This window comes from Monodelphis domestica, chromosome 4 (genome assembly GCF_027887165.1).
Source record: "Monodelphis domestica isolate mMonDom1 chromosome 4, mMonDom1.pri, whole genome shotgun sequence".
Classification (NCBI taxonomy): domain Eukaryota; kingdom Metazoa; phylum Chordata; class Mammalia; order Didelphimorphia; family Didelphidae; genus Monodelphis; species Monodelphis domestica.
This window is the reverse complement of record NC_077230.1, coordinates 305,047,396-305,073,111: the sequence shown is the minus strand read 5'-3', so window position 1 is coordinate 305,073,111 and position 25,716 is coordinate 305,047,396. Positions and strand designations below refer to the sequence as shown.

The following is a 25,716-nucleotide window of genomic DNA, read 5'->3' as shown; positions in this document are numbered from 1 at the left end:
AGTCCCTTAACTTTTCTGAGCCTACCATCCCCGTTCCTGTAAAACGGGAATAAAAATAGCACCCCCTCCCTCTCTCCACAAATTGGGCTTCCAAAAGCATTTAATCAATACTTGGACTAAGAAAAGAAAGACAAAAGAAGACAAAAGACTACCACTGGCGAGAAAGTGCAGACTGTGTCAGTGGGAAGCAATCAAGTGAGTTACTGCGTGTAAAGCACCCCGCTCGGAGTGGGCTCCCGAGAACTCGCGGCAACCTCGCCAGGGAGGGGGGGGTTAGAGGGGAGGGGGGAAGAGGAGGGGCCCGGGATGCTGCGCCCGCCCCGCGTCACATGGCCGAGAAACCACAACAACAACAGCGGCGGCGGCAGAGGCAGAGGCAGCGGCGGCGGCGGCGGTAGTAGCAGCGGCAGCGGCCCCCTCGGGAGCGCGGCTCGGGAACAGGGGGCCCCCGAGGGCGCTGTCTTCTTTCCTCATGGAGGAGAGTTTCCTTCATTCCTTCAGGAGCTTGAGCCTGCAGCCACCGCCACCCCCGCAGCCACCCCCGCCCGCGCGCCGCAGACCCCAGCGCCGAGGCAGCTTCAGGAAGCAACTCTACCTCCTGCGCGGCCTCCCAGGCTCAGGGAAGAGCACCTTAGCCAGGTAACGGGAGCGGCGGGGCCTGGCGAGTGGAGCGCCCCGACCCCTCACGAGTCCCAGTCACGCCGGCGCGCGCCCCCGTCTTGCCGCGCGCGCGAGCCGGGGACTTAGTTTTCGGGGTGAGGGGGAAGGCGCGCGGCCCGGCCCCTACCTCACTTAATGAGTTTCGCCCCGAAGCCGGGGCGGCCGCGGGACGATGGGGGTGGGGTGGGGGTGGGGAGATTGGGGTGCCCGGTGCGCGCTCTTCTCCGAGCGCCTTGCGGGGGGCGAGTCGGAGGACCGCCTGCTGAGCAGGAACTGGGACCGAACCCCATGGAGATGGCATAGGTGAAGGCAGGTGACTGGAAGGCCACTGAAATGATGATGGTCTTTACCTCAAAGGGTTTGTGGGCCAAGCCCCAGCTGGGAAGGGGCAGCGGGTCAGCTGGGGTCCGAGAGCTGCCTAGAGGCACGCGTTGGCACCTCAGCCTCTCAGGTGCTCCCCGGGCCGGGGCAGAAGTATTTATGAAGTGCCCACTCCACTGTGCTCCACGCGGCTCGTGTTTACCTCATGGGATAGTCACATAGCTTTTCTGGAATCTGTTTTCTCATCTGTAAAATGGGGATAAAAACACTTTTACTACCCACTTTTGCAGGGTTACTGTGAGGATTGAATAATAGTAATAAAAAATTGCAGGAAACACTTTAAAATCATCTAGCTCTGTAATTTGGAGTTGTTATTTATAAATTCGGTGCCCCCAAACCCACACAAGAAGGCAGGTGGGAAAAGTAGGGGAGATGAGGCAGAATTTTCCAGCTCACCTAAGTGGCTACCTTCCTCATAGCCCTCTATCCAAGGTGGCCAACGAATGACCAAACACACTAGCCTCTCACAACTCCTATTTCCTTCCACCTTCACCTTTTCTACACGTTGACTGTTGCAGACACCCAGACCTTGATTCCCCTCCCCTGTGTGTTCTCTTCTGATTCCCCTTCTATTTCCTGGCTGTGCCAGGGCAGAGGGCTTTTCAGACAGGGAAAGAAACTCTTCTGCTTCCTCACCAAGGGCTCTTTCTACACTCTCAGCAGTGGCAACCTCCTCCACTCTCAGAGACAGTCATCACTTCCCAGCAAATGACCCTTCAATCTATATTCCCAGGCCCTCATGTTGGCCCTCCTCATTTCTGACTGGCTGCTCATCTTCCTCTTGGATGTCCTCCTTCCCATGTCTCCCTTCCCTCTTATGGTCCCAGCTTCCTGCCAGCTAAATTTCCATACCCATCCAACACCTCAAAATCAACATATCCTGACTTCCCCATTCTTGTTAATTATGTCAGACCCCCTAATCACCCAGTCCTAAAACTTTGGAATCAGTCTTGACTCTTTCCCACTCCTTTACCCTGTGTCCAACCAAGATCTGTTGTTTCTCCTCCCACCCACAATATATATCACTTTCCATGCTCACTGTCTCCTCCATAGTTTAGACCTTTGTCTCTTTGCTTTTATTTTATACTTTAAAAAATTTATTTAAAAAAAAATTTTATACACACCAGGAGACATGCCCCTTCCCCAAGGAAGATGTAAGATTTTTTACCTCACTGATTTCTTTCCTCATTTCTTTACTAAAACTGCTCCAAGGTCAAGAGTGGTCATTGGCTTCTCAACTTCCCTTTCCTCTACTGCCACAGTAATCCCTCTTGTGCACAGGGTCTGATCTTGGCACTATCATTGGCTCTACATTACCCATTTTTAGAAGTATAGACTCAATAGCAGGGCATTCAAAATGTTCCTCATTCAGCCTTATTTCACAGTTCTTTCCATCTCTGTGCTCCAGCCATACCATATTACTTTCTCTCAACTCACTCTTGTGTCCTTCAATACCTGGAAAAGATTTTTTTCCCATTTCTATGGACATTTTTGTCTCCAAGTGCCATGTCCTTCATGAATACTTCCCTGATTGCTTTCAAGAAAAGTAATCTTCCCTCCTAGAATACTTTAGACTCCTGTTTGACATATATACCCTCAATTATTTATATGCATGTTACAGACCTATATTAGATTGTAATCTTTTTGAGAACAAGAACCTTTTTTTTTTTAATGTTTGGGTCTCTTGCATCTAGTTTAGCACCCTTGCATGTAGAATATTCTAAGAAATTTGTTGAATTTTTTGTTTTTTGTTGAATCTAAATAAAAGACATTTATGGACATACCTTCTACCCTATCTATATCTATGTTTAGCCAGATATCAGTAAGTCAAGTACTGAATCATGGTGAATAGAATGGTGCCATGGAGATTAACTATCTGATGACCTTTGAGCATCAGTGAACAGGAACAGTATAGAATTGGAACTAGAATATAGTGTCACTTTTTATTAAAATTCTTGGTTCACCTAGGGACCTTTAAAACAAAAACATTATATTTTAACAGACTTAATGGCATTGTTGGTTCAGATGTTCTTATGGCTTTGTCCCAAGAACATTGGTCAATTGGTTCTCCCTTGGCTGAGTGACTATCATCTATGTGACTTTGAACATGTTTCTTCATCTGTAAAGTGAAAGGATTATAGTAAATATTTTATCAGGACTTTTCTGACTCTAAATTTTCATTATCTGGTAGTGTGGTTTAAACAATTTCTGCAGGGATGAGGGAACAGTCAGCTCCGTTATTGTTTTTTTACAACTTCATTGTTACTCTGGTGTTAAGGTTAGTTTGACATTTGCTTAGAGTTTCAGAAATAGGACTATAGGGTTCTTTTAGCATCTTGATAGCCTGGAGTCAGGAGGACTCATCTTCCTGAGTTCAAATCTGGCCTCAAACATTTCCTAGCTGTGTGACCCTGAGGAAGTCACTTAACCCTGTTTGCCTCAGTTTCCTGGTTTGTAAAATGAGCTGGAGAAGAAAATGTCAATCTACTCCAGTATCTTTGTCCCCCCAAAAATCCCAAATGGGGTCATAAAGAGTTGGCTACAACTGAACAACAACACATTTGGTACTGAAATCAAGTTCTTATTCATCAAAGAACATCTAGTCCAATTCCCTCATTTTTACAGATAAGTAAACTGAAATCCAGGGAGATTGTGACTTCTTGTTCATCAGACTATATCTGGACCAGTTACCCAGTTTTACAGATCAGGAAACTGAAAGCCAGAGAGATTATGTCCAAGATCACACAGTTATAAAGTGTCAGAAGTAGGATTTGAACCCAGGACCTCTGGCTTCAGAGCCAGTACTTTTTTCCATTGTACCAAAATTCTTCCTAGTCAAGGATTTTTTTCCATTTAGATCATACTTCCTTTTGGTGCAGATAAGCCTAGAGCAGGAGCTATATATTTCAGTAGAAAAGGCAGTTCAGCTATAGAGAACTGGATGCAAGAAAATGACTTGTCATTCCTTACAGGTGCAATTGTTGAAAAAAATCACTGTCTTCCAAATTTGGTTATGTCTTGCTTCCCATATCAGTGAAGTTATTTTTTTTCCTTGTGAGACTGGAAATGGAGACAAATTCTGGGATAATGAAGAATACAGAGGAAGGAAAAGATCAAGATCAGGTCAGGTTCTCACCCTTTTTTAATACTATATTTTCATAGTCTGAACTTACTGAAAAAATCAGGAAGACCCTTTTTTAATTTCTAGGAATGTTTAAGTCAATTGAAGCAGAAATTTGTCAGAGTGTTTAGAATGTTTCTCATGGGTTGAAAAGTGTAAGTGACTTATCCTGGAAGAGATTTTCAGAGAGTTATTGATAGGTCAGGAATATTCCTGAAGGAAAATTATACAGACTTAGATTCTAGGGGTGTCTCCAACATTGAAAGAATCTATTAATCATCTGAGTTGAGATATGACTCTTCATATGTGAAGATTACTTTTCTGAGATTCCGTCATTGGAGGTGTACTTGGAGTTTTTCAAGTAGGTGAAGAGAGAATATTTACAAAGCACTTTGCAAGCTTTAAAGCTCCGTGTAAATTCTAGCTATGATGATGATTATTGTTATTATTAATTCTCTGCAACAAGCCTGAGTGATAGTGATGGAGTGGAAAGAGGGTTGGGCTTGGAGTTAGGATAGAGACCTGCACCCAGACTCTAGCATTCCCTACCTGTCTTGAGAAGCCATCCAAAGCCTCCCTCTGAGCAGAAACATCTAATATACAGTCCTGCAACATGCCCCAGTGCTGCCTGTGAATCAGATTAAAGTGTAATTGGGAAATCCATAACAAAATAAAATCACAGATGATATTGTTAAGTCAATAAGTTAACTGGAGGTATACTTAGATATGGTTTCATGGCCCCATTTCTGTTTAAATTTGATATATCTGCCATAGATTGTAGTTTTTGTTTTTATTTTTCTCCTTACTACCATTTTATCACCTCAGGATCAGGAAATTTGTTTTGCTTGTGATTTCTCTCCCTAGTAGTTTTCTATATCAAACTGTGTGGGTATATATCTGAGGCTGTTGAATCTTCATTTTTCCCTTTTATATACAACTGAGTTTCATTTGATATCCTCTTCCTCAACCCTTTCCTCTCATGTCTATTCTTCTCACTCCCCCAGTTATGAAAAATATCAAATCCATGTCTCCCTTGTTTTCTCCCTCTTTGCTACACTAATATAGTCTTCCTTTTATGCTCCCTTCTTTTTTCTCTTTTCAAACATTCAAACTAATCAATTCCTTCCCCCCCCCCCCATCTCCTGTTTTTTTTGTTTTTTTTTTTAATTCCTTAATATCTTTTGAAGACATTAAGGCTTTGAAGGGACACATGCTTCATCTTCTCCTATTAAAATGTTAGCACTATATCATCATACATTTTCCACCTACTTAAATAAATTTATCCTTCTGGATTCCTCTGGACTCTTCTGAACAGAACCGTTTCTGCTCAATTCTGGTGTAGTCATTAGAAATACTTGAAAGTTTTCTGTTCTATTTTTTTCCCCTGGATTATATTCAGGTATGCAGGGTAAACTTATTCTTGGTTGTAAGCCTATTTCTTTTGTCCTTTGGAATATTGTACTTAAGATCTCTAAGTTTTAATAGAGGCTGCCAGACCATATGTGATTCTGAATGTAGTTTCTTGCTACATGAACTGGATTTTTTTTGGTAGTATTTTTATCTTTATTTTTTTTGAAAGGGGAGCTGTGGATTTTTGGCTATGCCATTCCTGGGACATTTACTTTGGGGATCTTTTTCAGGAGGTGATTGGTGGATTCTTTCTTTTGGTTCTGATAGATCTGAGTAGTTTTCACTTACAAATTCTTGAAATATAGAGTTCAAACTTTTTAAAAATCATGACATTCAGGAATTCCAGTGGATTTTAAGTGATCTCTTCTTTTTTATATTTTCTTCTGTTTTTTAAATATTTTGGCTTTGTTTTAGTATTTCTTCCTTTCTAATAGACTCTGATAGCTGTTTGGTCTACTCTGGTTTTCAGGGATTCCATTTTTTTAGGTAAGGTTTTCCATAAGTTACTTATTTTTTCAGTTTTTTCCTCTAGAATATTTATTTCATTTTTTACTTCTTGCTTCATTTCTTCTTGGTATTCATGTAGTCCTTGTGAAAAAAAAAATCCAGTTTTTTCATTTGAATACCTACTTGCAGCTTTTAGGGAGTTAAATTTGCAATAAATTTTTAATTGATATGTTTTTTAGAATTATTAATTTCTCCAGTCTTAGCCTGAATTGGAGCTTTGACTAGTGCCAGGGCAGAGCTTCACTCCCTGCTTCAGTTGTGGGTTGGGTAGTATGTTCTGCTTGGTCTTGTTCTTGGTCTCCTGGGTCCATGAGATGACCTCTATCTCCAGGAATTCAATAACATCCCTCCACCCCACCTCAACTCTCCTTCGAGGGTCAGAGCACTAAATCTTCAGGACTCTTACTGGCATCTCAGGACATAGTGTTAGAGACCTCAGGACTCCTGGGCCTAGGACTTTTTGTGTAGTTCTGATATGGAAGAAGTAATTTTAAAAAATAGTTTCTTATTGGATTTTTTAGTAATTATTCAGTTGGATTTGAAATTTCTGGATTAGGTATATAAGAGCTGTGTAGAATGGTTTCTCTTCCTCCCCACCCCCCCTTCCCTTTAGGCAGCTGTTTTTGCCCCCAAACCTTAGGTAGTTTCAAAAGCTTATAGATTCATAGGTCCAGAACTGGGAGGGACTTTAGAAGCTTATAGTCCAAACCCTTCATTTTACAAATGAGAAAATTTGAGACCCAGAGAGGTTAAACAACTTGCCCCAGGTCACACAGGTTGTAAGTGACAAGTAGGAACCCAATTTTCTTAAGTCAGAGATTTTTTTAGGAGGAGGAAACAGATGACAATTTTTGGAAATATTATGAGGCAGGCAGAGATGCAGGATATGATAGTGATGGGGTAACTTCAGTTTTCCTGGATTTTCTTGGATATTTTTTTTCTTTCTCAATTTCTCTGTCTCTGTCTTTTTCTCTCCTCAGCTTTTACGCTGCTATTTTTTTTTCTGTCAAGGAGCATAATCTTTGGACCATGAAGAATAGAAGTGGCTAATAGACAAGTCAAACAATAGATAAGTGAGGATGTAATAAGAGCACCTATGCCCTTGATGAGCTTATGTCTCCTGGTCCATATGAACTACATTCCAGGGAACTGAAAGAAATGGATGGATGTAATTGCTGAGCCACTTTCAGTGAAGGTTGAAAGAATATGGAGAATGGGAGAGGTACTGCAGGTTGGGGAAGGATACGTGTATCTGTTATCAAAAAAGGGAAGAAAATGGGGTATGCAAACTATAGGCCAGTGAGTTTGATTTTGATTCCTGGCAAAACTGTTGTGAGGCTTACACGATAAAATGTATTTGAAAGAAAGTTTTATAATGTGCTATGTAAAGTCATCCACTGGATGAATTCGCTGGAGAAGGAAATGGCAAACCACTCCATTTTCTTTGCCAAGAAAACCCCATAGACAGCATGGTCCATGGGGTCACAAAGAGTTGGACATGACTACACAACTGAACAAATATAAAGTCATGGGTTCGTTAGTATTGTTATTAATCGACAAATACTCATTGTGCCACCTCTATGTGGTCCTGGCAAGGGACTGAGTCAGCTTTCCAGTGAACTACCTAGCTAAGTTTGGAGGAGCTTATCACCAGTAGGCTAGACTCGTGGTGTGGTGATGAATTCTTGGCAACTAGTGAAACACAGTACAAAATGGTCTTCAATCCTATATGACTTCCTCTTTCTGCAGTGATGATGGCAGAGGTAAAGAAGTCTAAGAATTGCTCCTTTTTTTAGACTATCTTTAAACTGAAAATTAGATATTTGTTCTTTAAATTTTGGCTTGGTGCTATTGGACTGTAGGCCTTTTGAGGGCAGGCACTGACCTTCCTAGGCCTCAGTTTCCTCATCTCTAAAATGAGGGAGTTGGACTAGTTGGTTTCTGAGGTTCTTTCCCTTTCTATATATAATTCCCATATTCTAGACATGATAGGTGATTAACAAGTTTGTATTTATTAAGCTGCTGCTATATCCCAGGCCCTGTTCAAATAAATGGGGATGCAAAGAAAGGTAAAAGATAGCCTCTGTTCTCAAGGAGCTTACAGTTTAAGACCACATGTAATTAAGTGTGTATAAACATCACAAAAATATTAATTATATTTTAACACACAGAAAATGACTTATTAATATGGGAGTCATGCCTCAATCAACTGCCTGTATAGTCAGACCATTGACTTGTGATATAGCAAAGATAAACATTTGTCCTGAGCTAAGAGAAAGAATAAATTTGAGAAAAAGATGTGATATATAATTTTAAAAACTCTATCCTGACCTATTTATTTAACAGGTTACTAATAATGAAGAATTAGGATACAGGTGGAAGGAAGGACATGGATACTTTTTACAGTAATTTCCTATAGAAGTTTAGCCATTTTAATTGCTATAATGAAGAGACCCAAAGTGTCTAAAAATGTTTTAGTCAGCAGACACTTGCCTTAGTTGCCAAGTGGACACTAGGTTTGCATATATACTTCTTTGTGTAATTGTAGAGAGGAAAATAGCAAAAGATTATTAGCATTATCATCTTGTAAAACCAGTTTAGAAAAAGTCTGTAAAGAGACTCAACTTCAGAAAGTCATTTGGAAGTCATTGAAGGATGGCTTTGGAAAGAGGATAACAGGAGAAAGAAGATTTTCAGTTTACTTTACAATTTTTTTTTGAACTTGACACCATCCAACATGAATATTTTCATATGCAAAGAACAGAAAAAGACTACTATATATGAAACCACAAATCTCATGTACATCTGGGTTTTTTTTTTGTTTGTGTGGACTTTTTGTTTTTGTGCAAAGATTCTCATTGAAAATTCTTTTTACCATCAATGACAGTGGAACCAACACATTTAAATTTTAACATCATGTTCTTGGATAAACTTACAGAGAAGGTAGAAACAGTACTAAAGAACAAAGATAGATAAACTGTATTGGACTAAATGTACCTATAGGAGATTGTGTTGGACATTGAGGACCAATTTAAAAGGTATAAGAAGGAAGAAAAGATAAAAATCTTAAAATTTATGCCAAAAAAAACTTAACCAAGAGAACAACTATCAATCAAAATGCCTGCCTTATCATATACATAAAGTTTTCATAAAAATATATATTTTACACATGTATAATATATATGTGCAGATATATACATTTCCTACTGAGACAATCCTTGATGAGAGTATTAGAAGGGAAAAAAGCAGACTTTCATAATTGATATTATTTGTAGATCACATCTATGCCATTTATTCATTTGACTGAAAGAATACAAGATCCAACTGTGCTTTCTGTTTATTATCTATTAAAAAATTTTAATAGAACAAAGTGCCATCTTAAAAATTTTTATACAATAAGGAATCTCCTTTGCATGTATCAAAATTATGCAAAATTCTTTGAAAGTTATAAACAACCAAGAGGATCTTTTTTGATGATTAATATCAAAGAAAGTACATAAAACAAGGAGAAATTTCCTCAAAAAAGGTCTGTAATATTTTCATAGATATTCAACACAGATTTCATGTTGAAAAAAATTCCTCAAAGAGAAGTTTCTCTAGATTTTCTTGTTCATGAATGAGTGCATCAAACTATAGATTACTACTAAAGAGATTCCTAAATGAGATCTATCACCATGAAAAAGAGTATATATTAATAATCTATGCCAAAAAAACCAAAATAGAATAAGAAATGCCTATTTGCCAGATTATGGCAGACTAGTGTTTATGTATCTATATCTATCTGGCAGTCTATCTATCTTTGACAAATTACAAATGGACCCAGGTAGGCCTGTAATTAAATTGGAAAATGGACAAAATTGCCTTTGGGAATACAGATCTTCTTGAATGACTCTAAACTTCTTCCTGAAACAAAGGCCCATCTTCTTAATATCTATATTCTGCTGCTGATATTGTATGATGGCAAATCATGGAATGCTACAGTCTTTAAAGTTTTAAAAATGAATATCTCTTGGCTTGGCAATGGAGGCTGTGAGCAGATTGTAGTATATAATAATTAAGTGACTGAAGAATAACCAAAGTAAAGGAGATCATGTTATCAAAGAAATTATGTACAAAAAAGGAATGGGACTGGATGAGGGGTAGAGATAACTAAGATCAAGTGAAAATGAAGAAAGTTCTCAGAAATTTGAATGTACACAGAAGATTTACATGGAATGGGCAGGCATGGAAGAGTTGTTACTTATTTCATTAGAGAGAAAATCCATATCGATGACTTCAAAGAACCATTAGTAGCATTTGAATATTTTTGAAGAAATACAGTTAGTAAATGTCTAGAAAAGAAGGCACAGGGGCAGCTAGGTGACTCAGTAGTTAGAGTGCCAAGCATTGGAGGTCTTTGGTTCAAATGTGGCCTCAGACACTTCCTACCTGTGTATGAACTGGGGCAAGTCATTTAACCTCAGTTGCTTAATCCTTATTGTTCTTCTGCCATGGAACTGATATTCAATATCAATTCTAAGACAGAAGATAAAGGTTTTAGAGGGAAAAAAAGAAAGGCCCAGTTGCAAAAATCAGGAAGGTATAAATAAGAAGAGTTATGAAAGACTGATATTTCCTTTTTCTTCATAATGTTACCAAAATGATAGACCAGGAAAATGCTGTACATATAGTTTACCTAGAATTTAGCAAAGTGTTTGATAAAGTTTCTTGTGTTATTCTAGTAGATGTGCTGGAGGTATGTAGGCTAGAGAATAGGCTATTTAAGTGGATTCCAAAATGTTGAAACAATAAATGGTTGGATTGGGGTCCTTGCTTGGGCTCTCCTAGAATACCTCAGAAATCTGTGCTTGACTTTGTGCTGTTTAACATTTTTATCAGTGATTTGGATAAAAACAGATGTAAGGCATGTTCATCAGATTTACAGGTGATACAATATTAGGAAGGATAACTAATTCATAGGGTGACAGAATCCAAAAAGATCCACAGGCTTGAACATTGGGCCGAAACCTAACAAGTTGAAATTCTATTCAGTAGGGATAAATGTAAAGTCTTATACTTTGTGTCAGAAAATCAACTTTACAAGTCCCAAATGGAGAAACCATTGTTTCAGCAATTTTCCTGGAAAAGATCTAGGATTTTAGTGATTTAGTGAATTAGTAGTGTGGTAAGTCTAGCTAAAAAACCCTTCTCTAATATTAGACCACATTAGAAGAGGCTAATGTCCAGGATGGAGAGAGTTCGATATATTCTGCCCTGTTAAGACTACATCTGGACTCTTCTGTTCAGTTCTGGTTGTTGTATTACTTTGATAAGCTGAACACCGTCTCTAGAGCAGTGGTATCAAACTAAAATAGAGGAGCCACTAATCTGCACAGACGGGTCCCTGTGGGCTACATATTAACTAAGCTTACAAATGTTTTGTCTCTATTTTATTGTATTTTTATTTCTTTTTTACTAAATATTTCCCAATGACATTTTAGATTGGTTTGCATTGCATCTTTGATACTTCTGATCTAGAGATGGACAAATAATTTGGAGGACCTTGATCATGTTTTGAAGGAACTTGAAGGAACCAAGAAAGGTTAGCTTATAGAAGACTCAGGAGAAACATCACACTTATCTTGACATAAACAAGTCTTATCACCTTCCACATGACAGCCCTATAAGTAGATATTTAATTTGTTCTGCTTAATCCAGAAGGCAGAACTAGGAACAAAGTGGAGAAGCTGTAGAGAACCAGATTTTAGCTCAAGAAGATAGACCTTCTAATAGTTAGAGCTTTCTTAAAGTGGAATATGGGCCACTTTGGGTGATAGCAGATATCTCCCATTATTCTTCTGTAAACAGAGTACTATATCTCTTCAATTACTTTAGCTTAATCTTTCTTGAAGTGGTCCAATTCCCACTGCCTCATTCTCCTCACCTTCCTCTCCTACCCCTGTTTGCTACCCAATTCCCTTTTAAATTTTGGCTTAATTTTTTTCCTCTCCTGCTTTTATCTGATTATTTCATTCCTTACCTCTTCCTGTCAGTTAGAATGCCTTTTCTCTACTCTCCTTCAACTTGTCCTGTTCATTAGTTTTTAAAATTTCATTTTCTGCTCCCCTTTTCAGAGAGTATTTCTTTCTCTTCCTCACTTCACTACTAATCTTCCTGTTTCTGTCTCCTCTAGACCCTCATTCTCTGCTTCACTGCCCCTAGACTTATCTAGCACCTATAGGCTTCATGGCGAAGGTGGTGCTTCTGCTGTATCTTGAAGAATGAGATGCTAAAGGGGATGAGGAGGAAGTGCATCCCAGGCATGGGGGACAGCCAGGGCAGAGATAGGACATGGATGGCTGGATATAAGGTGAGTGTGGGCTATTGGAGGCTGAAGAGTAATGTGTAATAAGGTTAGAAAAGTAGGCCAGGTGGGGAAGGGCTTTACATGCCCTGCTAGAAGCAATAGGGAGACATTGGAGTTTGATAGGAGTAAGATGCTTTAGGAAATTAACATTAGCAGTTGTCTGGAGGATTAGATGAGAGCAGAGCAAGCCTTGAGAGCAGTTAGTCATCAAACGTTTATGAAGTGCCTGCTATGTACCAGGCACTGTGCTAAGCACCAAGGGTACCAAAAAAGACAAAAGACAGGCCTTGCCTTCCAAGAGCTCGACCAGAAATCTATTTATTTGCATATAGAATGGCTTATTGTTCGTTCAATATCAGCCCCACTCATGGAGTCTATAATTGAAGACAGAATAGTAAATCATATATATTCTGGGAAATGCATAAAGATAAATAGTTTCAGCACTGTTGGTGATGCTGGGCAACATAGCCCAATTATGGTTTTTAATATTGAACGGGTAGCTACTTTCTAGCTTGGTGACCTGGATGGAGAAACTAGATTAAAGGGCTATTAGGAAGTCAGTAAAGCTTCCAGATTCCTTTTATGGCCCTTGTCTGCTCTCACCAACTCCCCATTTATTTATTCTTCATTTGTTCCTCCTACAGAGGCTCTGTGTGTCGGTCTGTGATGCTACCAGGCGTGTTTTGGTGAGGATACTCCTTCAGGATGGGCTTCATCCTGGCCTCCACTGACCTCTGTTGCTCACCCCTGGTTTTTTGATGATTTAGTTGTCTTATTTCTTCCCTTCCCCTTTTTCTTTTCTTCTTGCTTAAAGGTCTTTGGATATGAGTAAGCGGGTTTTTTTGTTTTTGTTGTTGTTTGTTTGATTTTTTTAGTAAGCTTTTTTGACTTATATAGTCCTGACAAGTCAGCACTGAAGATACATGGCAGACTCCTATCACTAAACAAAAGGGAAATTAATCTGTATGAAATGTCCTACCATAAGGCTAATAGTAAGATAAAATTTATCCACTTCCAAGATTATATTAAGATTACCCCAAAGGTGCTCAGTTCTGTCTTTTTTTTTTTCTTACAATTTCTTCCATCTCAGAAGCAATTCTGTGTATTGGTTCCAAGCAGAAGAGCAGTAAGGGCTAGGCAATGGGGGCTAAATGATTTGCCCAGGGTCACACAGCTAAGAAGTATCTGAGGCCAGATTTGGACCCAGGACTTCTCTATTCCAGATCTGACTCTCAATCTACTGAACCACCCAGCTGCCTCCCCACCAAATATTATTTCAATGAGATCTGTAGGATTTAGTCAGGAACCTCTTGTGTTCTCTCTTTCTCTTCATTCCTCTTGCTACCACTTTGGTCGAGGTTTGCCTGAGCTGCCTCCCATCTATTTTTTACATTGATTCCAGATCAATAATAAATCCGTATTTATGGCTGGAAGAGAACAAAATTAACTAATCCAAATGTCTCATACAGATGAAGAAACTGAGGTGAAACAGTATACCTTAGATCAGAGCATTATGGCTAAGAAGCCCTGGACAAGTCACTAAACTTCTCTGCCTCAGTTTCCTTATCTGAAATAGGGATCAGAGCAGCACCTACCTCTCATGTTTGTTGTGAGGATCAAAAAAGATAGTCATAAAATGCTTAGGATAGTGCACATAACATACTTTTAAAATGTTAACTGTTCACATCACCCCTCTCCTCAAACTCCCTGTAGTGACTAGTATCTATTGAATAAAGTTACAACAACTCCTTAGCCTTTCTCTTTTCCCTTAGTTCTAATAGGAAAGGACAGAGACCCCGAAGGTAAATATTGTGGATATTTTTGGCACTCAAAGAAAAGGAAAACCTTAGCTTGATTGTCCAGGTGAGGTTGGGTTACATTCTTGTCAGTAGATATAATTGTGGTGAAACCTTCAATGTCCAGTAGTCAAAAACAGACATTTCCATTTAATAATTCACTTAGGCTCAGCTTTATTTTCTCTCTTGGCTTCCTATCTTTTGAGAGTGGAAGTCACACTAATAATGAGTCATTTCTTTCTCTGTCTCCATTTTTCTCTTCCCAGAAGCTCAAAGCCTGACCACCTGGCCATTTTGGACCAGCTTTTTCTAATGCTTTGTTCTTTGGTGGCAAATACTGGCAAATATATGAGGATTCTTTCTCCTGCCTTCCTCCTTTTCTGTTTGGTTCCCAGTAGAGAGAGTCCTTTTCTTCAGGAGCCATCAGAGGGCCTCTCAGCACCTGGGTGGAAGATGGTGTGAGATGGAGCAGTAGTTTCACTTGATGGAGAGTTTGTGCCTTACATGGCTTGCTTTTCTCCATGATGCTTATTTTAACCATTTCCTTCCCTTTCCCCATGGGACACAGAAAAACTGACAGACTGGGCTGGCTTTGTAGTATTCCAACACCAACCTGCTTCTGAGTCGGGGAGACTTTTCCCAACTGTGTGAGTGTGCATGTCTATACATACTTACAAACAAAAGTGTGTGTGTGTGTGTGTGTGTGTGTGTGTGTGTGTGTGTGTATCTGTCTGTCTGTCTGTCTTTCCTGGTTGGGAATTTCTGTTCTTTATTGCTTCTGCTTTGCTTTTAATTTGGCCACCTTTAAAGGGCCAGGTATGAAGCAAATGGAGCAGTGAAAATATTTTTTGTATTGTATGTTTTCCTGCTACTTTAGATGTATTTGCAAGTATAGGATAACTAGATCGTGTCCAGAATTTCCCCAAGTTTAATGCTTGTTTTGAGCTTTAAAGCCTCCATGAATAAAGGCTATTTAAGAACACTGATAGATAAGAAAGAGGGGTTCAAAAGGAAATTGAGGTGGTATTAGGAGAATTCAGCATTTTACTATTACTGACTTTTATTACTATAACACATAATCTTAATAAAATTGAAGAGAAAAAAGCCTTCTACTTTTATTTTTTGTATGCTTAATTTAAGCTTTAATCTTAAATTTACATTTTTATGTTATCTTAGGTAACTGCTTCCTTAGAAGTCAATATTTAACTAAATGAGGCAACTGCAAGGTGGTTTAAATATCTAATATCCTTTTTATCCTTTAGATTGTATTTATCCTTCAGATTAGTACTTGTCAAGTTAAGAAAATGGTTTACTTCTTAACAAATAAACATTCCAATAGACACTGCAGTTTTAGGAAGCCATTCTGAAGAATGGACACATCAAATCACATCTTCTCAATCATAATTTTCATGAAGTTGTGTCAGTATTTTGCAATTGACAAATATACCTGCCTCAACAAAATTTAGTTTTGAGGACAGGCATTAGGATAGAATTTTATCCAGGATCAGAGTACTTACCCTATATATCAGCTAGGTGACAGGAATCCAGAAGACCTGAGTTCACATTCAGCCAAGGATACGATCTTGCAATGTGAATGTCTTATTCTGTTTGCCTCCTTTTCCTCACTTGTAAAATGGGGAATAATAATAACACCTACCTCCCAGGGTTATTGGGAGGGTCAAATGAGATCATATCTGTGTCACATAGTAAATGCTATATAAATGTTGGCTATTATTATTGTTATTTATTTTCCTCACTTAGGTTCTTTCAGTAGACTTAGTGTACTGCATCTGGGGAGAGATTTTTTTATTTTTTTTTATTTTTTTTGTAAACCCTTACCTTCTCTTTTAGTATCAATTCTAAGACAGGTGGAAAAGGCAATCAGGGTCACACAGCTAGGTAGTTTCTGTGGCCAGATTTGAACACAAGTCCTCCCGAACCCAGACCTGGCTCTCCATCCACTGTGCTACCTAGTTGCCCCTAGGGTGAAGGGTTTTGCAGGACTTTGGGAAGAAATTAATCTGAGAGGTCCATGTTATAGCATAAATTAGAACACTAGATTTAGTATCATTAGATTTAGGTTCAAATCCAGCTAACAACAAACAGAGGAAAAGTAATCCAGAGGAAAAGATTTTTAAACCAGCCCAGAGGAAAAGCATCAAGAAAAGCTGCTAGAAAGAAGAAACAAAGAAAAAAAAAGCTGAAATGGACAGCTAAAACTTTGAACTGTAAATTTGTTTATATAAGAAGAGGACAGATGGAAAACGAGACTTGTATATAAGACTGAGTGTGTTGAAATAATAAAACAAAAGTAATTTCACATATTAGGGAAATAGCATGCATCATTATATAACTTGGAAGAAAGAAGAGATCCATCAGTCAACATGAGAAGTGGAAATCTGAAGAAACTTTATAAGTATGAATTCAACACAACACTATTAGTCACAAAACACAAAATCACAAACTGACATATTGGGAAACCTTGTTTAAATAAATAAGTGTCTGAAATTGTATTTATGCAAAATGTAAATATGTATATAGTTAGTTCCATAAGGTCTTAGGCAAATAGAAAGATCAATAGATATTTCTATTTGACTGATGTCAGGATGTGGAACAATGTATATTATCATATTATATGTAAATAATCTCTATAAATAATGTATATACTATAATTAGGTTAGTAACAGTGATAGAGTCTAAATATTTAGCATAGAATGTATATATATTGTACATAAGATTAGGTTATAGATTAGATTAGCTATTTAGATAATAGTTATAATAAGTAGGGAATAGATTAGGAGTAAGTTAAGTTAAACATAGCATAGACAATTAGTTATACATAGGAATAGACTTAAGTTGCATTTGCAGATAGTAAACTTAATTGTTTATTGTAAAGCTGATGCTGAAATTCTATTTAATGGAAATATATATAGATAAGATAGTCTGCAAATAATAATATATATATAAAATAGGAAAACTATTTGTTTTAGTTAATTTAGCAAGAGTAAGTAGTATTAGCATTAAGATTAAAATTTCTTGTAATGGTTTTATTCAAACATTCATTGTACTGAATTTATTGTAAAACCCTAAAACTACCCTTACCCAAACTTTCCTGCATAGAATTCCTTAGAGTAGATAAAGTTAGCATAGAATAGTGATAGAGTAATTGAGGGAACTTTATTATTTTGGGGGAAGTAGTTAGAAATTAGATTTATGATATGAAATATGATTGAACTAGATGATTTCTTGAAGGTCCCTTGCTACCTCCTCATGTCTAAAACTCTCCATTTCTCCTTCCTTAAATACACATACTTGTACTGTCTTTCTTTACTCAAAACATGCTACTTCCAAATTTAATTGGATCGAATCAGTTTGTAAAGGAATGGCCCAAAAGCCAGGCCACACAATCAATCTATCAATAAACATTTATTAAGTGCCTACTATGTGCCAGGAACTGTGCTAATGAGAAGGGTCAATAGCAATGATGGGTCAGGGAACTGATGATTAGCACATACTTTGTAACTTGAGTCCTTTGACTTTACACATAATAGAGAACATTCCCTGCCAACTCATATAGATAAAACATATATAAATTAGTAGGTCAGCCAAACTGCATAAAGTTTACATACAGATCTTTTATTCTGATCTTAGATTTTCTCCTTCAAGTACAGCAATGTTTTTCCAAGAATGTGGCTACAAATCAAACAGAAAGTTGCTTTCAACTAGTCATTACTATTTTAAGGCCTTTTCTAGAGGGGACCTTTCTTCTTTCTTTCTCCCCATAGACAACATAAGAAGTCATAAAGACTAATGGTTCACATTTTTATAGAGATACATAGTTTACAAAGCACTTCCCTTACCACAAGTCTATGACCTGGGTACCTATAATAATAATTGAGTTTTTTTTCAATAGGATCCAACTCTCAGGGACTTCTTTTGGGGCTTTCTTGGCAAAGATACTGGAGTGCTTTGCCATCCCTTCCCCAGCTCATTTTGCAGATGAGGAAACTAAAGATAGACAGGGTTAAGTGTCTTGACCAGGGTCACATAACTAGAAAGCGTCTGAGGCCAGATTTGAACTACGGAAAAGGAGCCTTTCTGACTCCAGGCCAAGCACTCTATCCACTGTGCCTCCTAGCTCCCTGCTTCCCAAAGTCACTTAGCTATTAAATAGCAGAATCAGCATTTTAACCCAGGACTTTGATCTCATCCAGTATTATTTTTCTATTTCACAATGCTGTTAGAATGTATGCCTGAAAAAAGTAAGGGCCAAAATGAATGTTTTCATAAACAGAAAGTTCAGCTCTGAAGGATTAGTTAAAACAAGGGTGAAGAAAAGATAGAGCCCTTGGGAACTACAAGAGATGATTAGGAAGAGCAAGTTCAAAGATTGGAAAAACAGTCAAAATTAATTAACAGCTCTAGGTAACTGACATTTTTTAAACCCTTTCCTTCTATTTCAGAATCAATACTATGTATTGGTTCCAAGACAGAAGAGCAGTGTAGGGCTAGCCAAAGAGGATTAAATAATTTGCCCAAGGACACATAGCTAGGAAGTGTCTGATGCCAGACTTGAACCCAGGCCTGCCTGTCTTAAGGCCTGTCTCTCAACCTACTAAGCCACTTAACTATCCCCAAGACATTTTTTCATTTAAATACTTTTAAATTAAATGTTTTATGTTCTATTGATACCTTTTTATTTTTTCACCAGTCATTTCCTTACATAGCCTTTCTCATTTAGCCAAAGTAAATGAGAGAGCGATTATGGCATATACAACCTTCCATACTGAGAGCCTTCCATCTTTCTAAGGTGTGAGACAAGGGTGTTGAACCATCTGTTCAACTAGGATAATTTTCTAAAGATTCATTAACAAGCCATTGATCCTGATCCTTTAGTACTAAAAAGCAAACATGGGCACTGACTGCCAAAAATGCTTCCAAAGTACATAAATGAGTAATAATTTAACAAGTTATAGGATGAGTACATTGATCCCCCAAGTCAATATACCATTTACTACTGATACCATCATTGAATTTGATCTTCAGGCATAGGCAGCTTATTCATCAATGTTTCATTTGCTTAGAGACTTGGAAAATAAGCCTGTTTTCCAACTTAAGATTTTTTTAAAAGTGTAAAACATGAACTCCCAAAAGGTCTTTTTAGATTAACTGTCAGCTGTGGAAGACTATTTATAGTGTAAGATTACATCAAATAAAATAATGATACTGTATTCAAATGGAAGGTATAAGAACTGAACCCGGTGACCCTCCTTTTATGCATCTTCCCTTCCCTCTCACTCCATCTTTATCTTCTAAGAGTTTGAACAATGTGCCTGAGCTTCCTCGAGGGAGGCCCTTGCAAAAGGGGCAGGGGCTGCTTGCTTGCATTTCTCTCTCATGTGCCACCCTCACTTGATGACGTGAGAGGGGTTGTTCACTAGGAAAGGCCTGGCACAGGATAGAAGTGTTCCTGGGCACCTGAACTCTGAGCCTCCATCCCCTGCCTGTGCAGTAAGAATCACTTGTCCTTTCTCTGCTCATGAGGTGGGGAGGTCTGAAGTAGAGAGCTTCTGTTACCTTAAACACAACCAACCACTCATTATGACTAAGCCAGAGAATAAGGGTCTGCCTATCTCCTCTTCATCTGGGCCACACTTGGGGTGTCCGTGCCCTGCCACAGTGCCTGAAACTCCCCCATTACTCATGGTTTGCCTTAAGCTGTCCTATGCTGTTGGCTGCATTATCATTGCATATTGAGCTAGACCTGGGCTTGAAGTCTGGCTTTGGGACTTGGGGCAAAGTCACTTCAGCTTCTTGGAATCTGTTTCCTTATCCATACAATGGGGCAATACAGTCTTAACAATATCTATAGAATTCTTGTGGGGAAAGGCAGCCCTCTGAACCATAGCCCTGTGTAGATCGCAGGGGAGAAGCATCCCCTCATTAGTAACATTAAGGCCTCCAGCCCTGGGAGAGAAAAAGTCTCTTAAAAAAGATGGGAGACTGGCATGGTAAGTATTGCCTGGGAATGGGGGAAAGGGAGGGGAAGGGGGAAGGTCCAGGAGAGGTGGTGGAAAGAGGCTCTTGGGCAGACCTGGATGGGCCGGGTAAAGGGGACTGGTGGGACATTGCCTGACCTGCTGTGGGGAGAAGGCCTGGCCACGAGGTGCATCCCCGGAATCTGTGACCTCTCTCCTTATTCTATGAGATGCTGACAATGTCCCCATTTTAGTGGGACTTTAAAGATCCTCTTAGAGAGTCACGGGCTCCTCTGGCGTTTGGAGCCGGCAGGGGGCCTTCGGGGGCATCAAGATGAGCGCTTCCCCTGAGACTGTCTAGAAGGAAAAGCAAGGCATGTTCTGCCCTTATCTTCCAGACAACTGAAGCATGACTTTCCCAGGGCCCTGATCTTCAGCACAGATGACTTCTTCTTCAAGGAGGATGGGACCTATGAGTTCAACCCTGATGTCCTGGAGGAAGCTCATGACTGGAACCAGAGAAGAGGTGATGAAAGCCCTCTGGGCTCCCGGGAGGCCCCGAGAGTTCTTGCATGCTGGGTTGAGTGCAGGGACAATGTAAGGAGGTGTTCCCCAAGTCTGTGGCCTCTAGGAGGAAGGGAGCTCTAACTCAGACAGGGCTAGAAGAGGGCACCAGAGCTGTGTGATGGCAACGTCCAAGAGTAAACCAAAGTGAACCAACCCTATGGACCTCACTCACTCCTTCCACTGTTTGTTGCATGTTGTTTACTGTTGTGTAACGTGTTGTGTTGCAGCAAGGAAAGCAATGAGGAATGGCACATCCCCAATTATTATTGATAATACCAACCTTCACGCCTGGGAGATGAAGCCCTATGCAGTCATGGTAGGAAGAAGTATCATTCTGAATTTTCAGTTCTAGACTTTGGTGGGAAAGTGGAGACATTCATTCTTTCCTCTCTTTTTGATCTTCCGCTTCCATTACTGGTGGCCATGGTCCTTCTTCCCTCTTGGGAGCAAAGAGGCTGAGGCTTCACTCTACGGCTTGCCTTGGCTGTTCTGTGGCTGAAATTTCCAAAAAAAATGACACCTCCCCAGATGTTAATCTGACCCTCGGAGCTGAAAGTATGAAAATCTTCATTGTTCCTGCTCTGAGGCCTTGGCAGAGGATCTGTTTGAGGCCAGCATCTTTGTAGGGCAACTGAAGGCCTCTCAGAAACAGGTTGCTGGGTCAGATGGCTTAAAGGGAGAGTGACCTGTTAATAGTCTCTTTGCTATTCCAGTACTCTTTGACAAGCCAATTTAATCCTGTAATAAGCCAGGGCTTTGGGACCCTCTGCATAACTGCTTCTTTGCAAATTCAAACCCAGTACTTTTTTAGTCTTAAAATCCAAGTGGGAGAAACTCTATAATGTTATGTGTATCTACATATTTGTAAATATACACAAATATCTATGATTCACTTCTCAAACATCCATATTAACAATAGTGGGAAATACTAGCATGGATAATTCCCATATATTTTTCTTTTTACTTTGGAATGATTTGTTTGGTTAAGATTATTGTTATCCTAATTACATCTCCCTCATACTGACATTTAAACAATTTTTCTTCCTTTCTTTTCCTCCATACATCCACTGATAGTGGGGGAAGGCATTTGGAAGCTCATGGGGCACCAGGGAGAGGACAGTCTGACATATAACATTCATTACCAGTGTTCCCTGCATGGGTAATCATACATTGACTATCTCCAGAAATGAGCTCATGCTCACCCATCTGATTTACATATTTAATTCTACTCTAAACATGACTCATCTATCTCTTTTTTTTTTTTTGAGGGGGGACATCAAACTTAGATCTACTAGTTCCTTGCTTTTTTCTTTCATTGTTTTTCATGGATTCAGTTTAAACTAATTGGTGGGTGGGTGGGTGAGGATCGGTAGCTTCATTAGGATCTAGTTTATGCCAGCTACTTCCAGAACGAAGAAAAGAATAAACAGGGTACCAAAGGTTCGTGGGAAAAGCAGAACTCAGAATTAAGAATTGGAGAACAAAGTGAGTGACTAGTGGAATGAGTTTCAACTGGTTTTATTTCTTACCTTTCTGGATATGTTTGATTTCTTTCCCTTGTAATTAGAAATGTGACATTTTTTTCCCTTGTGAATTAGAATTGTGGCAAGAATTAGGTGTTTTCTGGATTATTTATTTGTTTATTTAATTTATTCTTTTTAAACTCTTACCTTCTGGCTTGGAGCCAGAAGAGTGGTAAAGGCTAGGCAATGGGGATTAAGTGACTTGCCCACGGTCACACAGCTGGGAAGTGTCTGAGGTCAAATTTGAACCTAGGACCACCTGGCTCTCAATCCACTGAGCTACCCAGCTGCCCCATTTTCTGGATTATTTAAACAAAGAACCCTCTGGTTAGGAAGAAGAAAAGATATGGTTTCCATTAATTACACAAGGTCAGAAAACAGGGAGGACAGTAGACAAGACATTAGAGTTTGTGTGTTTTTGTGGACATATATGTTTGAAGGAATAAAGAAACTGTTTTGATTGAGGGAAAGGAGAAAAAGTAGTCATTTCTAGAGAAGAATGCCTAGGTAGGTTAAGTGGAAATTACTATTCTTTGGTAAGCTTTGTTCCCAAACCATCTGACCTTTAGGCAAATTTTAAGTGCCCTTTAGTTCATTCACTCCATTGAGGGTGGAAGTCTGGATGCTTTTCTTGATTAGTATTAATTCCATAGCAATCTAATAGAAAATTACATCAGTGGTCTGTTCTCAGATACTACAGAAAAGTTCTGTGTTTTTCCCAGACCTCGAAAGAACAATAAAATGTCAATTATCAAAAGCATACTTTCTTTTCTCACTTCTTAAGTGAAGATTATGTTCAGTTACCTAGGGTAATTCTAGAAATAAATTTAGAGATCACCTAATAATTCCTCATGTGTTTGGACAGGACCACATACATAAAAATGGTCCCCAAAAGGACAAATATTTTTAAAATATTTTCTCTTTAAACATCTCCAGAGAGGATTCCATGGTCTTTTCTCGTAACATTTCTCTGAAATCACCTCTCAGCACTAATAAAACTTAAAAAAAAAAAAAGAATTTCAGGAACTTTACTCTCAGAAACGTGTGAAATTTGAAAGTGTCGAAATCAAAGAAGGTACCATGAAAAGTCATTGGCCAAATCGAAACATGGTCAAGAATGTGAATTATCAGCTATTAATACAAAAGATTTTTAGAAAATATGTAGAGTAAATGTCAAATGATAGGATAACTAATATCAAACACATGCCTATGTTCTAAGTGATTTTTGCATTTCCTTTTTAAATTAGGCACTTGAAAATAACTATGAAGTTATATTCCGAGAACCTGACACTCGTTGGAAATTCAATGTTCAAGAGTTAGCAAGGTACTGGATTTTTCTTTGATATTTCTTATCATGTATATATCTTGCAGTTTTCAACTATTTCAGAATGAACACAAGATTCTTTTCAGGCCAGAAATGATAATTCTTGGAAGTAACTCTCCAATTATGAGGGTTAGATATTTTAGTCTGTTTTAAAAATAATATTCATGGTTAAGCCTTTGACCTTGTTTTGACCTGGATACCTCAGCAAAGTCTAATTCCTTTGGTAAGACTTCTGATTTCATAGGTTTGTCATTGAGTACTGGAAGGGTTTTAACATATTTTGCTAGAGAATCAGAAAAAATAGATGTCCATTGATTAGGGCATTTGAGAGAATTTTTGATTCAGTCCAGTTATCTCATGCCCTTTTTGCTTTTACTTCTTTGTTTTTGCTCATACACAGATTTGCAGGGCAAAAAGAAGACAGGGATCCAAGCTGACTGAAGGATCAGGCCTTACATTTTCCTAGTTATGTTCTAGGAATAGGATAAGAAAATGGCTTTTGCATATGGCTATAATTAAAACATTTCCATTTTTTTAAATGCAGAAGAAACACACATGGGGTCCCAAGAGAAAAAATACATCGAATGAAAGAACAGTATGAGCACGATGTGACCTTTCACAGTGTACTTCATGCAGAGAAACCAAGCCGAATGCACAGGAGTCAGGACAGGCACATGCCACCGCCACCACCTTTCAACAGTGCAGGATACTGGAACCCCTATTCAGGGTTCCCAAACCGGAGGGCTCCTGGAGGGTTCCCACATGACAGCTACTTTAACAGAAGGGGTGGTTACTATAATGGATATTAAGAGTTATATATACATATACATATATATTTTATCTTTATAGATGTTTTAAATTTTCCTAAATCAATTTTTACTTCAAATTTTTGTATTTTATTATCTGTTCAGTTTGTCAGAGTTCTAATGTAATTCCAAGGTAAATAATTGAACTGGGGAAGTCTTTGTGCCTAAGTCACTGTTGTCATCTAAAGGAATTTAAGTGACCCCATGGGCCCAGGGCCTGTGTACAGTTGACTAAACAGGGACGGTCCCTTCCTCTGAGAATGAAATTGCAATGGAAAACATAACTATGTGCTCAGGTGCAGAGGACACATGGCCATGTGATTGAATAAAACTGAACCAGTTCATAAAGTGTTGCTATATATTGAAACATTAGTGCAGCTGATTTCTCTGTAATAGATGGGGATTTATTTTTTCACTTGATGTTTTTGCCCTACGACACTCACGCATGTCTCCATCTCATTTAAAACTGTCTCATTGCATTGGCTGTTTTGGTGAAGATACCTGTACTAAGGAATGGAGGAGTGCTGACTAAAGGGGGATCCTTTTTCTTTTTAAACAAATGTAGCAGAATTTATATATCCAAATGAATATTCTTACCTTGAAAATTGCCTCATTAAGGAGGCTCAACCCAAGATTGCTATCATTTCTCAAAATGTTTTGGAAAGGAAACCAATCACATTAAATAATGAAAACATAGCTATGACCCCTTTTAGATCATTCTCCTATGTCATTGGTTTCCAGGCCCTTTAGACTAGACTAGACTTGCCCACTTTTTAAAAGGATTTCTAGATTTATTATAGAAATGTTACTTCTAGATTACTAGAAATAGACCAAATTTGGGGGAAGTCAATTGTCAAAGTATCAATTATAAACCAGGTAGTTAAAAAGCATAATATGAAGACCATGAATAGTATCATTAATATGGCTCAAGTGGGACCATGCCCAGTGTGCAAGAGGGTATCTTAGGAATGGCCCTTTCTCCAATTAGAACACTGTTTCCTTTGTGTACATTCTCAGTAGTTTTCTCCCACATTTCCCTTCAGTGATCACCACCATCACATGTAGCTTTCCATTTGCTCTTGGCTATTGTAGGATTGTTCTCTATAGGCTCTATTTTCTAGTGTTTTGTAATCTCTAATTTTTAAAGTGTTTCAAACAATGGTGCTTTAAGTCATTCTTTAATGTTTGTTGTATTTATATGAATTTAACAAAGCAAATGTTGAAATGTAAACTATGTTTTCTGGATATGATGTTCTATTTTTCTTACATGCTACCAATACACAGCAATACTAAGGAA

At 38.6% G+C, this 25,716-nt stretch overlaps 1 protein-coding gene across 2 annotated transcripts; it reads left to right on the top strand.

The window, feature by feature from the left end:
• Positions 1-332: 332 nt before the first annotated feature.
• Positions 333-25,716, top strand: N4BP2L1 (NEDD4 binding protein 2 like 1). 2 transcript variants are annotated; one of them, XM_001367533.5, is made up of 5 exons: positions 333-639; positions 20,598-20,725; positions 20,994-21,082; positions 23,537-23,613; positions 24,158-25,716. In XM_001367533.5, the coding sequence occupies exons 1-5, from the start codon at positions 473-475 to the stop codon at positions 24,420-24,422; spliced, it is 726 nt and encodes a 241-aa protein (XP_001367570.1). In that variant the 5' UTR covers positions 333-472; the 3' UTR covers positions 24,423-25,716. The 2 variants fall into 2 exon arrangements, with proteins under 2 accessions (XP_001367570.1, XP_056681128.1); XM_056825150.1 differs by lacking the exon at positions 23,537-23,613 and having other exon boundaries at positions 340-639; positions 24,158-24,351.

What these genes read in the sequence shown, in the direction of transcription:
- N4BP2L1 (XM_001367533.5), top strand. Translation starts at nt 473, where the DNA reads ATGGAGGAGAGTTTCCTTCATTCCTTCAGGAGCTTGAGCCTGCAGCCA. An exon ending in GGGAAGAGCACCTTAGCCAG is followed by an intron (nt 640 to 20,597) that starts GTAACGGGAGCG and finishes CTTATCTTCCAG; the next exon opens with ACAACTGAAGCATGACTTTC. An exon ending in TGAAGCCCTATGCAGTCATG is followed by an intron (nt 21,083 to 23,536) that starts GTAGGAAGAAGT and finishes TTTTTAAATTAG; the next exon opens with GCACTTGAAAATAACTATGA.